We start from the raw sequence: 15,666 nt of genomic DNA, 5'->3' as shown, positions 1-15,666 counted from the left end.
GCCATTAAAATTTTTTCCCAAAAAAAAAAAATCATTATTATTATTTATTCTTCTCAAGTAAATTGATGAACTATTTAAAAAAGGCAAAAATTGTTATTCCTAGAAATATTATAAAAAAGCTTAGGAATGAAAAAACATTCGACACAGCAAGTGATATGTATATTTTCTCATAATAATTTTTTGTTTAGGCATTTAATGTTTATTTCATAACCAAAATAATTTTTTGAGCTCCCAATTATTTTGAAAAACACAAATGAATCAGTTTTCCCAATTGCGACGGTCACGTGCCAGTGAGATAGAACGGAAGAACTTTAGCGGGGGCTTTTTATTGTTAGCGGAAGCAGCTGCTGGTGACCGACTCGGTAGCGGCGTATATAGTTGTAAAGAAATGGCCAACACGCTTCTGGCCGCCACAATATCGGTCACCTTTTATGTCGGATTGTACTTGGTCCTGCGCCCCCGCACCCCAAACTACGCCATCCCAGAAGATGGAGATTTTTCTGGAGGTGGGAGTTTTTAAATTATAAAAAGTGATCTAATCCAAGGTTTTGTGAATAATCAAGAGTTTGTGGAGCTGGCGAGTGCTCGAAACAGAACTCCGCTTTTTACGAATCTGCTGATTTTCAGCCTGGCACCATTCGCCAGAGAAACCAGTGCCAGAAAACTCTTCCGACGGTACTTTTAACTTATTATAATTCAAATTTGCATTTTGATCTTGCAAATTAGAATGTCTGCCAAAAATAACCTGACGCACATTTCATCGTCTGATCTCTATGACGCCGTGACGGACGAGGAAAAAAGCGCCAAATTTGCACAGAGTATTACAGTAATCGCCGACAGGCAGCAAACTCCGGTCATCTACGACGCATATCACCCGTTTGTCGATTTCGAGAGGCTAGTTTTAGCAATTAAAAATTTCTACACTCTTAATTAATTTTTAAATAACCAGGGTGGCCTTCATGCCTCGTCCTGCGTACGCCGCCTTGGTGGCGCATCCTGTGGATACATTTGTAAAGGCGTTTGCCGCGAATCGCACCAAACATTTTTGGCAGGCGCGTCTGTCCAAGTTGCCACAGAAAAAGCGCCGCCTCCAAATGAAAGCGATTCTGAACTCGACCTGGGCGATAAAAGACTTTTCCTCCTGCGTTTTGCAAGGCGATACCGAATGTGTGCCAAAGCCAGGGTCCATTCGGAATTCGCTCGTTTCACAATTCTGCGGTACAGCGCCCGACTGCAAGCAAGTTTTAAAAAATATTAAAAATATATGAGATTGAATAAAAAAACAAAAAAACAATTGACTTGCAATCTGCAGAAAGCATCTCAGCCGAGAGGCTTTGCAGATAGCGAAACTCAACATGGAGTCGCAGTTCTCCGTGGTCGGGGTGGTCGGCATGGAAATTGACACCCTCCGCGCCCTTCAGGCGTATCTGCCTCTTTTCATGAAAGGCGCTTTGTACCGCAAATCAAGCAAGTTGACTTTTTGGTTTCTGTCGCGTGCATTGCGAAATTTAATTCTGTTTGAAACGCTAGACCTAGGCGTGGAGGAGGAGCTAATCCTGACGCCAGTGGTTCGCAGGAGGTTGATGAAAGTACTTGCACTAGACATCGAGTTGTTCCGGTTTGCGCAGCGCAGGCTTGACATTCAGAACAATGTGTTAAACTCCAGGTGATTGAAGTTAATAAGAAAATCCTCATTTTTTTATATATTTAGTGGCCTTTGATGCTCATAATAATAGTTCTGTTAAATATAAATAATCTGATCGTTTAAAACTGGTTTAAAATTAAAAGATAGTCTCTTTTAAGAATAGGTATTATTTTCATTTATTATTATATAATTACTTTTATCACCAATGTCACCACTACAAATAGTATTTAACGCAAAATTTCTTTAAATAGATTTACTGAATTAGTGAAAATATGATGTATTAATTTGTTAGCTTCTTTTTTACAAATCGTTTTAATATAATATTTTAATATCAATTAAAAAATCAATCATCGCATTGCGTTATTAAAAATAAAATGAAGTATTTTCAGCTAACTTAATGGCTAAAAGTTGATTATTTATAAATCCCATTACACCTCTCTACTTAAAATTTGCCAATTTTTTTATTGCTGCAGTCATGTTTTGCCGAAATTCTCATAAATACTTTTCAAACCCCACGCATCGCAAACATTCACATTAATCACATAATGCTAGAGAAACATGCACGTGAAAGAAAGGAGTTCGCAGCCAGACATTATAACATTTGCCCACACTAATTATTATGCGAGAGAGCAGCCGTGGCACTGCTCACTTCACTGGCCGCGCACTGCACAAGAGGCTGCACACGCAACTTCTATGCATCGCCCGGCGTCCACGGCATTTGAATGAAAAAATAAAAGAGTCCTGTTCGACATGGGCATAATGAGCTCCACGATAAACAAACAACAAATGACGGCATTTATTTTTTACACTCTAATTGAAAACCAGTGTGCTGTGTGGGTTGCCGAGCTGTAAAATAATATATTTGCTCGGCGCGCGTGAATCGGTGATTGTGCACTTTATTGCATTGCAAAATCTCGGCGTTCTCACCCATGTCGTGCATATTTATGGGACCCAATAACATGCACAAACCGAAATTTCTGTGTTCTCGCCTGCGACGAGAAAAAGACGCACCCTCTTGACAAGCCGCCCTTGCTGTTTGCCGTTGGCTCTCTGAACTTGCAATTTTCGCAATGTGTGGATAAATATCAGCACGAATGACTCGTCATAAATCTCTAGAGTAGGACAATTATGTATTATTTTAGCGTAACCTTTTTCCACTCGCTGTCATTGTATAATCCTCTTCACTTTTAATATTCACTTCACCTCTCAGTCAGGCACCTTGTGAAATACAATTTTTATAAATATGTGCTTGGCACTCCTGCTCTCTCAAAGGAATAAAGAAAGTCATTTATTTGTGACACACTGTGCAGCTTTTTGAAATGGACTGTCGATCGGACAAGAGAGAATAATGTCAGCAGCTCTTGTCTGTTTTTATTAAACTTGTCGCTCTTGAATATTTTTACAGTAATCAAGATATATATTTGAGTCGAGATCAATCGATCGGACGTTCTGCAACCCGCGCGCATGGATTACTGTAATTAAAATTAATCTTTGCGGGCGGTCCCTCTATATCAAAGCAGGAAAATCGTTTAATTATCAGTCTCGCACAAGGAAAGCAATTAACTACCGCGAGGTTTAACGATGCCAAGAAAAAAATAAATGTGTAAATTCAGCGACCAACGCTGCCGCCATATCCATTATTAATTCAAATTAATCAATACTAGGTCATGGCGTTTTGTTTCAATTGCGGCGCTGCTTGTGACATGTACGTTGGTGTATCTTTACATTTTGTGCTATGGCGCATGATGTATTGATGAACTTGTGGTTTTCGCAACCACAGAGGAAAATGCCGAATAAAAAATTAACTTGCGAGATTTTTTATTTCTGCTTTTCTCTGGTTATGGTGGTTATGAATTACATTACAATAAAATATACTTGCATTATAAGAAACAGTTTTTCCTTGTTTCTGCAACAACCTTAACGATTAATTATATGCCTTAACCCAAGAGAATAACTTTAAAATTAAAAATTATCAAATTTAAATTGCATCTTCATTAAATAAGTAAATCAGAGCATACGCCACATTGTTTCAATTTGAATTTTCTCTAATGAAATTATTTATTAAAACATTTAACTTCTTTGATTAGAAGAAACTGATATGAAATATTATTATTTTATCACTATAATAATTTCAAACATAGAACTTGCAATAAATAAATAAAATTTAGTCGCTTTTATCTCCAAACTTTTAAGCACTTTTAAGCAGATCCTGCCTTTCTTAATATCTACAACAGTGTAAACACTCCAGTTCTTTTATTTCTCCAATGTGGCCGTAAATTTGCATCCACTTAATATGTCTTGGGCACTAATGCATGTTACCCACACCGCTTGTATCGGCGCGCAAGAACCGGTGGAAGTAGCAATAAATCGGTGTAGAGGCGCGAAAAAGCCGCCCTAAAAGGTGTAGCGGCAATAAAAGCTGCGATGATTAGCTCATGATTTACGACACGCCGCTTGTTCTCGGCGAGTAAATACTGAGCAAGCTGCTTAATTAAAACATTGAACACAGCCGTAAATCTATAAAGTATACACTGAATTGCCGGGGCCATAGATTAGAATCAACTAGACTCGTTTTTGCGTTCTGAGCCGTAAATCACGCTCCAGCTTTTTTGCTTTACTGAACAAAATGTTTTAGTCCCTATTAAGCTCTACCCTTGGCGTGTTCTATAAAATTATCTTGAATAGTCCACACATGCCAACTTGAAAGACGCGTGTTTATGTTTGTCCGGCCAGAGCTAATTAATCCATTGACATAAAATCACGAAAGTGAATTGTACGGTGTAATTGCATTTTATGTAAAGTCGTGCAGGGCTTCTCCATGTAGGCATTAAAAATTAAGATTTATTCTGCTTAAACGTTTCGCAACAGAAGGGAAAGGCAAAATAATTGTAATATTAGGGGGGTTCTTTATAGATTAAATTTTAAATTTAAATAAGCAAATTTGCATTGTTATTACTATAGATGAAATGGATAGACAAGAACAGGAAAAGAATTATGAAATTTGCATATATTGACTTCAACACAAATTTTTTTCAGAAGAATTTATGAAAAAAAATATGGCATTGAAAGAAAGCTATATTATTTTTATCGCTGACAAATTAGGCTCTATTGTTGAAGGCAAAATGCGTATAATATTGGATTCGAATTTGTCCACATTCTAATCAGATCATATAATTTATTGCCATTTTCCTCGCAGTAAACAACGCCTAAAAGGTTCTAAAGACAGCAATATTGATATGCACAATCTCAGTGGCAGCAACCTTTTTAATATTCAAATGTGCCCTAAAAGGTATTATTAGCAAAAACAGAAACCATTCTCTCAAGTTCAAGCGCTTTCTGGCGCGCGTAATTTATAGCTGGAAGCTGCTGCTGGATCCGCGTGCAATAATACCAAGAAAGAGAAAGGTCAAAAGTGGGATAATAGTAATAACGTCAGATTTTTTTATTTCCTGCAATTTTATGGCTTTATTAGCATAATTTTTAAATATTTGCTATATTCAGGAAACATAATTTTTTCTCTCCACATTTTAAAACTAATTGTAAGAAAATGAAGGCGAAAAGATAGCCTTCTTTCTCCATTCTTATAAATACATTGGAATTTTTTTCAGGGGTCAAAATAATAAATTCATGTAAATTAAAAAAAAAGTCTTGTTTTTTATTCAATGATTTATGAAGATATTGAGACGAATGAGGCTCTCAGCAAGATGGAGGGTGTTGCAAAATCATTTCCTACATATAAGAATTACGGCACATGTAAACAACTTGTTGTCTGCTCTTTTTCTCTCTCTCTCTGTCGCATTCAAAGAGAGCAAATTGCCTGTGGATCAAATTACTTTTAGCACATAAATTACAGCTCGTGGCGTTCACAATACAATAAGTCTTCTAATTAATTGTGAATATAAGTTTCTTTTCTACAAGGCGCGTGAGTGTTTGATCTACATGGACGGCTATTCGCAGAACGTGTATAATTGCGAATTAATGCAGCAGTTCGTTCGATCGCTTTCTTTCATAGGTGCACACAGCAAGTTGAATAGTTCAATTTGCATAAGCAATAAATTAGCAAGGAGCAGTGCGACGGCTTAGCGGCAGATTAGATGTAAAGCATTGCGTTATCTTCTTATTGGTATACACACGCACAAATTGTTTATGCCACTGCAGCCACCTTATCGCGCCTATGAGTTAAGCAAATTGAGCCGAAGACTTATGACTTGCTTACTTGCTGTAAGCTCTCTTTGAAAATTTATCACCAAGGCTTAAAGTAATTTTTTTCCAGATTCGTTTTTCTTAAGTCATGTACGACAAAATTTTATTTCCTTTCCAGACACTCCAATTAAGTCATAATTTTAAAACTTTTTGCGTTTTTATTACTCCATATAGAGTCGGAATCCGCGATTTTATTTCACACACTAAGTGGCTCGGCGTTGAATTAATGTTGCGACTTCTCCCAGGAAGGCCAAAGGCAAGCACATTATTGGGTGCCTCTACGCTTTTATAAATAATTGAGAGAAAACAAAGCAATGGGCACCCTGCGCGCACGTTGTAAATTCCTGTTGGCCCGGCCGGCAAAAAAGAATCTCGACTCAAGGTCTACCTGCTTGTCTTATTATTCGCAGAAAAGCAAATAGAATTTGAGTTTAAAATGTGATTGTGAGAGGAAGATTCTTTGGAGAAAGAAAATTCGCCCCGGCTGTCAGAGAAATGGAACGCCCTAGGCTGCATAATATGTGTGCAAATTGAATAGAAAAATGGCAAATTACTGTCGACATTGTGTGTGGCAATTGGCGTGGTTGCGAAGAGAAAGAGGTGGCAAAGACGTCACTCAAAATGACTTCTTCATATTGTTTTCAAATCAGTGCCCAAATGTGTGACACGCTTTCAATAATAATTGCCGGCGCTCTATTTTCAGCTCTTTATTTTTAGCTCGAGAGGAGGCGGACCCACCATTTATTGTTATTTTTTAATTTTAACCACCGCCGGAATAATAAAACTTTTCAGGTGTTAGCGATATTATAAGAGGCTTGCTCAAGGCAGTAATTAAAACTACAAATTGGTATAAACCAAGAATGGTCACATCGGAAAGATATATTATCGCACCTTTCGCGCGCGAACCTGTGTAGGTGCACTTCTTCGTCCAACGCTTGATTAAACAATTAGCAATTAATCCTCATTGGCAGATTATAAATATAACCTTGCTGATTTATGGGTGCACGAGAAGGATTCAATACATAAGTTTTTTTCCTAGTTTACATAGAATAATTAGAAAACATTTTAATTTAATGTTTAATTTAAAATATTATCTAGTGGATTACGAAATTAACATTAATAAAAAACATACTGTAACATGTCATCGAATTGAAAGGAACTTTGTGAGTTAGAATTGCGTGGGCAGCTCGACAAACCATGCCATAACATGCACCTGACCCCTCTGACACTGACCAGTTACACGGCTGATCCTATCACGCCATTGTCCCTTGTTCTCAAGACAAATTTATTTTACGAGTGCAGCAAAAACAATAAAAATGAAGCTGGTTACACGTGAAATGATATGTAGAAAAGGAGCTTCGATATTATAGCGTCGGCCTTTGGTAATATTGTGTGTGTGAGTGGCGCTCTCACGAGACGTGTCACTCCACAGAAAGTCAAAGGGCGTTGCTGCCTCTTGGAATTATGTAACTGACCGGTCAGCGTTGTTTGCTCTTTGCCGGTGTGTTTATAGGAATAGGCGAGATGTTGAAAATATCAAATATCAATAAAAGTCATGTGCGGTTTTGACAGGCATATAATGTCATCTGCACGGCAAGGTTTAATTGATGGTTAAAACGAGGCGGTTTTGTGAAATGAGGCAGGTGACAATAATTCAATACAGGCTTATTTACGCTGCATTAAAAATTTCACGCGTTTCTTTGTAATCAAAATTTGACAATAATAAATGTGAGTATAGCAAAATATATGCAATAATTATTTAAATTTTCCAACTGAATATTTGTATTGACTAAGCCTATGGAGGTATAATGAGCAAAAATTTTCCCTTCTTTGGGCAACAGTTGCCAAATCCTGTTTGTCAACAAAAACAAGAATGACTCCTAGCTGAAGAGATTAAATTATATAAATATTTACACTCCTCGGGAAAACCAGCAGCTTAGTTCCACAGATTTTCGACGCCAATTCTCATGTTTACAAGAATAAAGACTCGTCCCATTAGCCATTCACAAAGCTTAGTGAGGCAACCGGCTCTCGAAGTGAAATATCATCATTATATTTAATGAAACGTTAACAATGGACGTGCGTAAAAATTAAACCCATTTTTAATTCATATAGAAGAAAACTTTTCAATGCATGGAAGTTGGTTTAAATAAAATTGATGGTAGAATAAACGACACCACTATATTATTATGCAGTTGTTATTCTCTTTTATGCATTGTAAAACAAGCTGACAGAAAAATGCGCGTCTCTTTTTTCGAATAAGATCTCTTGTGCACATTAATTTATAAATCTTGTTGCACACGCGCATTCACTCTATTTATAGCTCGAAAATTTATATATTTATTATCATACAAGAATCCCGACTTTGCCTTTTTCGGAGGGCGAGTGCAATGCGCAAAAGCTGATTTTATTCTGCGTGCAGCGTGCAAATTACAATCATTGCGCGTTCATTTCTTGTCTCGCTGCATTAGCTGTGAGCTAAGCTCTGGGCGCGCACGCATAGTGATAACTCCTATTTTAGATGCTATAGTTAATGAGCGTTTGATACATAATCATTGCTGCTATAACCACAAGTCGGGAGGGATAATGAGAGGTGGGATATATGGTATTGAAAATCGCCTCCGCAATCATTCGATTAGTATTTTATTCAACAATCTTTCGCAAGCGCGCTGTCGTTTCACGCGAATTAAAATAAAACTTAATCGTTCTCCGCTGCTTTGAACGACCTCCTGCAAAATTCTTCCTTTCCAATAAAAGTCACAGATAGTGAAATGCTCCGTCGTAAATAATTCCTATGTATGTCCTGGACCCGTCCTGGCGCGACATATCTTTATTTGGCGCAGTGACCCCCACAATATAGTGAAGTTCGGTGCCCACCAGGTGAATATAAAACATTGATAAATGGAAGGTAACGCGGAGGACACACTCGGAACTGCTGTTATGTTAAATGAGATTATTAGAGACACATTCTCCAACACGCCCTCACTAAATAAAAGGAGAAAAAGGATCGCCGGCGTCAGCGCCAGCGTCACTTTTTTATTTCAAAAAGTCCTCAACCGGAGGAGCCTTGAGCGATTCGGCGATAAATTATCACTTTTATGTCTGCGACGGATGACAAAAGAAAGGAAAGGTCATTGCTTGGCGAGGCGTTTAATGGTGCGCGTGCTTTCTGAATAAAATACAAACCAAAGAAGAGACCCTTTTGCTCTTTGAGGAGTGTGGGTGCGGAAAAAATAAAACACCAACTACTTACTATGCGTGCTGATGTGTGCACCACAATGTAATAGTTTCTATTATATTGATGACCGTCCGCTTAATTTACTCTGTAGTAAATGAAGTCAAGTCGTAAAATCTCAAGACATCTCTTTTAAACACAGCACGAAAGAAAAAATGAGACAACACCTCTATCTTTTTGTTACTAAAACGTGTCAGAAAATGACATGGACAAAAATAAAATATTGACCTAGTTCCATTGGTAATGAGTTGAAATTTCAATATGAAAATAAAAGTGTCTGATAAAGGAATCGTAATTCTTATTATTATTTGGCGTTTGGAACGATTAAAAAATGAAACTCATTTGAATTTATCCATATTGGAATGTGTTATTCTAGTCATTTGATATCCTGCTGATACCTAAAAATGGTACTCGGTTTTCACACAAGGTGAATGAGTCCAGCGAACAGGAAATAAATATTAAAATAATGCATGTGCAAGCTTTTATGTAGCATTTTAATTAAAAGCACAAGTGTGGGTCTCTGTTTATCCTGCACTCGGCAATGGCGACTTGGTCAGGTCTTGAGCGTATATTTCTCCTAGAGACCTGCTTTCCACATATAGAGTCACTGACCGTTCAGTAAAAAGCGCATCCAAATATGGGACCCTATATCAGAACCGTTTGGCTCTCAAACCCATGAGTGGACGTCTTGAGCCAAATGCATTTTTCTCCCATTTTCAAATGGGGTGCTGGAAGAGAAAATTTATGTTAGAGCTTCATATTATTGAAGTAGGAAACAAGAAAATTAAAACACTATGAAGGCTGGAATTAAGGTAATATCCATTCATCTTTCTTTCCCAATCTTTCCTTAAAAAAAGTCAATAAAATCATATTTTCAAAAATTTCTATATCTGTTTTTAAAATTAAAAACATTTTTAATCGTTTGTTACCTTAAATAGAAATTCATATTTTTTCGCTTTTGAAATTCCTCTTAAAATATCAACACATTCTATAACCTTGGGGGGCAAAGGAAACGTTCTGCTCTTCCACTTATGAAAACAAAACGCAAAAATTCACCGACCACACATTATTCAACTTGATTAATTGCTCTTGTATGGTTTCTCAGCCTAAATGCGATTAAGTCTGTTATTTTATGTCACGGCAAAGGTGTCTGGAAAACACGACTCGGCATAAATAAAATCAAGCATCGTGTTTCTCTATGAGCACGGCTAGGGAACAACGTATCTGACTGGCTGATCGCGCGCGTTTTGTGAGAATCGTCCGAGAGTGACACACACAGATCGAGTAAAACGCTTTGAAGCACCTTGAGGTGTCTGCGCGCACGGGAAAAAACCGCCGCGCTCGATTTAGGCAAATGCCCTTTAATTATAGGTGCTTTTAATTAAATTAGCATGAAAATGACTCGCGCATGCTAATTTTTGTATCAATTCCGCCAAGGCAGGAACATCCTTGGCCGGTGCTGCTGCATGGGCAGAGCAGGGAGAAAATTAATGGCCGCGCTCGCTTTTATTGATTCTTGTCTCTCCTTATTTCATCCTTATTTGGAGTTGGAGTCATGCTGATTGTGGGAGAGCAAATCAAGTGTCTTATTGTGCGTTGGTAACTTGGTGAGTTTCAAATTTATTTGAGTTGAAAACAGTCTTTTCTGGTGATAATTCCTTAGACTTAGGTATATATTTTCTGAAAAATCAAGTATTACAACTTATATTTTTAGGTCACGCAACTTAATGTTGATTTAAACAAATTTTTTAGTACTTAATTCTAATTAAAAAAAAAATCCTTCAAATTTTGGGTTCACCGCGGCGGCCGAGTCTCTTTTAATGTCATGCGTTTTAGCAGACATTTGCTAGTTGAAACCCTTTCTTCTATTTTTCTATGTAAATATTCTTGTAATGACCGAGAAGAAAAAATAATTGATAATAATAAAAATTAATTTTGAAATTATACTATCTTAATTTTAGAGCCTTTATTAAATATTGTTTGATTTATCAAAAGACGCATTGCTGTAAGCACATTCCACCATTATGATTAAGAAAATATCCTCTTGAATAATCAATTTGCTCTCCAATTAACCTAGGTTATTTATATTAGATTTTGCCAAAACAAGAAAATTATTCTTATATTCACTCTTATAAAATAAAATAGTTTTTATAACAATAAAAATAAATATATAATTAAAAAAAAATACAATTATATAAACAACATCGATTTAAATAAATTTAAACATCATAATTATCATAATTTGTAAAGTATATACGCATCTTATTTTAGAGCAATAAATAAAACGCAAATTATATTTGCGTTTAATAAATTTAACCAAAAAACTTGGAACTAAATATCAAAATTTTTAAATAATTCTCTTATGAAGCCCACATCACAATTATTGCGGATACAGTGTAAGTGATGCTTAAACGGAATCATTACATGGTATTACACGCTCACATTAATTTTGAAACCTTTCAAACTGTGGAGTCGTAAAAGTAAATCCCTTTCGACTTTATTCCCAACTTTAGAGCACCGGTCTTTAGGTTTTGCGCTAATAAGGCTCATTCATCTAAACGTCAAAGCGAAATTTGTGCACCGCAAACGTTAACAACAGCGCTATAAATTCAGCTCTAAATTAATTAACGCCGTTTCGAGATGAGGTTTATTGAGACTTGGACGATGTGTGCTCGCTGCTGCTATTTTACATCGTACGCCGGCAATGCACGCATTCCAAATAAGGCGAGCGTATTAAAAATATGTGTTATTGCGCTAAGCCAAAGTGGGTGGCAGGTTGGAGAGTAATGAGTGTTTGTTGTGCTCGTGAAGTGAGCATTACTGGTCGCGGCTCGGGCAGGTGCTGCAATTTGTAATAAACTTTCCAGAGAAACCCGAGAGTATGTATTGAAACATCCGTCCTTTCAATGTCACCCACCGCACGCACATCTAATGCAAAAGTAGTGCACGCTTGCTTGGTCATTCATTTGCCCTTTGCTACTTGAAATGGTATAAAAAGAGCTAATGCACCAAGTAAGCAGCGTTTCTATTTTTAATTTTTATTTTTTGCCAAGATACGTTGAATAATTTATTTGTTTGTTTCACGGCAACACACCGCCGATGTTTAAGCGCGATTACGTTCAAGTGAGAATTTAATTTATGCACAGATAATACTCCAATTCAGTTTTTCAAAAGATGTGACATCAGCTATGTATATATCCTGCATAAGTTAATTATAAAATGTTATTGTGTAGGTCAAGTCTACGTCGCTGATTTTATTTTTATAAACACTAGAAATCATTTAATTTTTATTTTTCAATGATTTTAAAATATTTTGAAATTAATTTTCAATAAATGATATTAAATGTTAATATTAATTATTTCCAGAGCTATTTTTACAATATAAATAAATGGAATCCCGCGGATAGAAATCATATTAATTGAAACTATTTTTCTCTTCTTAATTTTACCGTCACTTATAGTTACGTTTTATTAAGACATAATTATTTTTAACTCTCAATTAAATTATTTATTGATTTTCGTGCAAATCAACTGTTCGTTGCTCGCAAATAGTTAACAGCAAAAACGCGTGCTTCACCGAGCTTTAAGTAACTCTCTAATTTTTTGCAACTTATTAGGCAATCAATGGATGATCCCTTTAGTAGAGCGTCAATATTTTATGCACTGCTGCTGCTGCTAGGTATTGCCAAATTCAGTATTGGCATTTTTGGCAATAAGGAAAGCTGCAAACGACTACTAAAGGCAAAATACGCATTAAGACGCGCAGCCATAAAATTTATGCTCGTCCAATAATGGGTCTTATCAACAAATGATGTCCTTAATCGGAAGCTTTTAATGAGTGAAATCTTTTTGCCGCCACTCAAAAGGGAATTAAGTTACAAGGCAGACGGCTCAATTTGATGCAAATTTTTTTGCTCAATCCTGCGTATAATCGATAAAGCCATCACAGTGCCCGTGTTAAATTCAGCCAATTTCGCGCGATCCATTGAAGGATCTGTAATTATTTCAAACCCACGTGTGACTTCTCGAGAAAATAAGTCCTTCTGCCTCGCGGAATATATTTATCCCCTTTTTAATTAAAATGAATCGGAGCGACGGTATGTGTGCGCACATAAAATCGCTCATTACTCATAATGGAAGCGAGAAAAATGGTAGTTCCTCTGTGTTTGCTGCACCTGCCACTCAATGATGAGTTAATAGCAATCACGCTTTTTATTGCACATTTAACGCCAATCTATTAAGAGATCGCCCATGCCTGTCGATATACGGAAATAATGACTGAGATGCATTTGAAAAAATGACCGTGATTTTCCACTGGATCTCGTCGACTTTTTATGAGTCGGGTTCCGTGCAGCACCATGCTGGCGTTGAATTTTATTGATATTGCTTTCAGGCATAAATTTAATCGTTCTCGCCACGGGTGGCTGAGTAAAATATTATTTGCGGTAGTTAAAATCTTATTTCACAGAGAGGTCAGCTTGACGGAATAAGCTCAATTTATTCGCGGCTACATCGAGAGGAAATAATTAAAATAAAAACTATTTTGCATTTTTTTTTTAAATAAGGTGATTCCATTGATTTTTCCAGAAAATATTAAGAAATATTCATAGTTTTATAATAAACTCTAATAAACCGCAGATTTGTTAACAATGAAGATAATTATTAAGTAAAGACAACTATTTGTGTGTGTGCTGAAAATATAATTGGATAATTTATCTCATTTAATAACAAAAATTCATTCGTCCACTATTAAAATTGAATTTTTGCACGTTTTGTTGAAATTGTTGTGCCAAATTTGGCTTGCCTGGAAATTCATCAAAATTTTCCTGAAACTAGAAAAGGCCATGCAGAAATGTTTGGGACTTTCCTTTCTGCGAGCGGAGATGAATAATCGCAGGTAGTGTTGGCGCACACCGGGCCCCCTCTTTCTGAACCTTTTCTGTTCTGTACAAGGTTCGCGGGATCTGGTCGCGGCCGGCGTAGGCCGTCACCTCAGCTCAACGCTGATGACCGAGCATACGTGGGAGAGCCCAATCTACCTGTTGACGCCCTAAAGCCGCTCGTTTCTTCACGCAGAATCACAATAATGACGATGGCCCGAATGAATTACCAGCCCATTTGGATATCGCAAATCGATCGCCGTTGGGAAAGGCTGCAGCGTCCTTGTGGAATTAGAAAATTCTGCACCACAACAAGGCTGATTCATTTTCGAATGTTTTTGTGGCCTTTTTGGACCGCGGAAGACGCGCGCGCACGTGAGCAGCGAACGGGCGTGATTTTCCTTTTGCAAACTACGTCAGATCTCTAATTCTATTATTTTACTTTGTGAGTGATTATGCGTAACTAATCTTTTGTCAGGAGAGAGGGACTCGCGTGCATTTGGTGATGCGTATTTTTTTCAATGCTCCACACGGCATCGGATGCAAAAAAGACGCTTGCAAAGAGAACGGCTTGGTCATTATTATAAAAGCAACAATACGCGCACTAACAAAGCCATTTTATTTCTTTGCTAATTTAATAGAGGATTATTCATAATTATTTATTACACGGTGCTACAATAATTTTTATTTAATTGGGTACATTTGTACAAATAAATAATTTTTCTATTAAAAATATTTTTTTATAAATAATGAAGGTATTATTGTCTGTTTGAAATAAATAAAATTTTTAATGCAATTTGTTACATTATAGTTTATGTAATTTGAAATTTCCATTTTTTTCCATTTTTAAATACCATATGTTTTATAATATATTATTTTCAGGGTTTCTGAGCATGAACGTTTACATAATTCATGTATAACTAATTTTGCTCATGAGCATGCTTACTTGTAGGGTGCTCACTAGCATGTTCTCAATGCTCATGCTCAATAGACCCTTGATCAACGCTGCTCATGAACGAAATTCGGCTCAATCTTGCTCATGAGCAGCTCATGCTCAGATTCTCGGATTATTTCGGATTATTTTATAGATTGTATACTTTGTACCTTTTTTTAAATAGGCATTTTGAAATGTGGATTTTGTATAACATATTTCTTTAGATATTCAATCTATACAATTATTAGTTTAATATCGATCATGCATAACAAAAATAATTCTCAAAATCTCGAATATTGAATAATTTAAACAAAATTCATTGTAAAAATAATGGTTTTGCAACAATTTTGTTAAAAATTTATCACATGGCCTCATCAAACCATAATTAGTGCAGAGCAATAAAAAAAACTGGCTTTTAAACTCCAGTAGCCTCACAACATCTATAAACAGCCCAATATTTTATATCTTTTCCTAACTCAAATCAAGCAAAGAGGCTATTTGATGCAGATTATTGCCTGATAAATCCACAATATACGGATTGAGCGGAAAGACATAAAAGAGTTGAGAAAATTGCTGTCAACGTCTCAGCAGTCAAGTCTTTCTTTCTCTCTTTCTACGTTGATAAAACGGCTGCTTCATAAATCGTCGAGTCAAGTTAGTCGGTCGGTCGGTGAGCAGAAAACGGGTGGAATTGGTGATAAATGAGAAAGGGCTTGGGTTACGTGATTTGAATTGAATTGCTCGCTCGCTTCGAGCGTAACATTACGTA

At 36.5% G+C, this 15,666-nt stretch overlaps 2 protein-coding genes across 2 annotated transcripts in view; both read left to right on the top strand.

Annotated features, from left to right (window-relative positions):
* Window positions 1-15,666, top strand: part of LOC132204027 (NUAK family SNF1-like kinase 1) — a 37,538-nt gene that overhangs the window by 2,848 nt on the left and 19,024 nt on the right. The gene's annotated exons all lie outside the window — the stretch shown is intronic.
* LOC132204069 (heparan sulfate 2-O-sulfotransferase 1-like) lies at window positions 389-1,670 on the top strand. The gene is made up of 6 exons (XM_059632316.1): window positions 389-506; window positions 564-675; window positions 727-894; window positions 950-1,237; window positions 1,313-1,467; window positions 1,531-1,670. Exons 1-6 carry the CDS (start codon window positions 389-391, stop codon window positions 1,668-1,670), a joined length of 981 nt encoding a protein of 326 aa, XP_059488299.1.

The sequence above is a fragment of the Neocloeon triangulifer genome, unplaced genomic scaffold, assembly GCF_031216515.1.
Source record: "Neocloeon triangulifer isolate White Clay Creek 2 clone unplaced genomic scaffold, ASM3121651v1 ptg000020l, whole genome shotgun sequence".
Taxonomy (NCBI): Eukaryota; Metazoa; Arthropoda; class Insecta; order Ephemeroptera; family Baetidae; genus Neocloeon; species Neocloeon triangulifer.
This window is presented reverse-complemented; position numbering and strand designations above follow the sequence as displayed.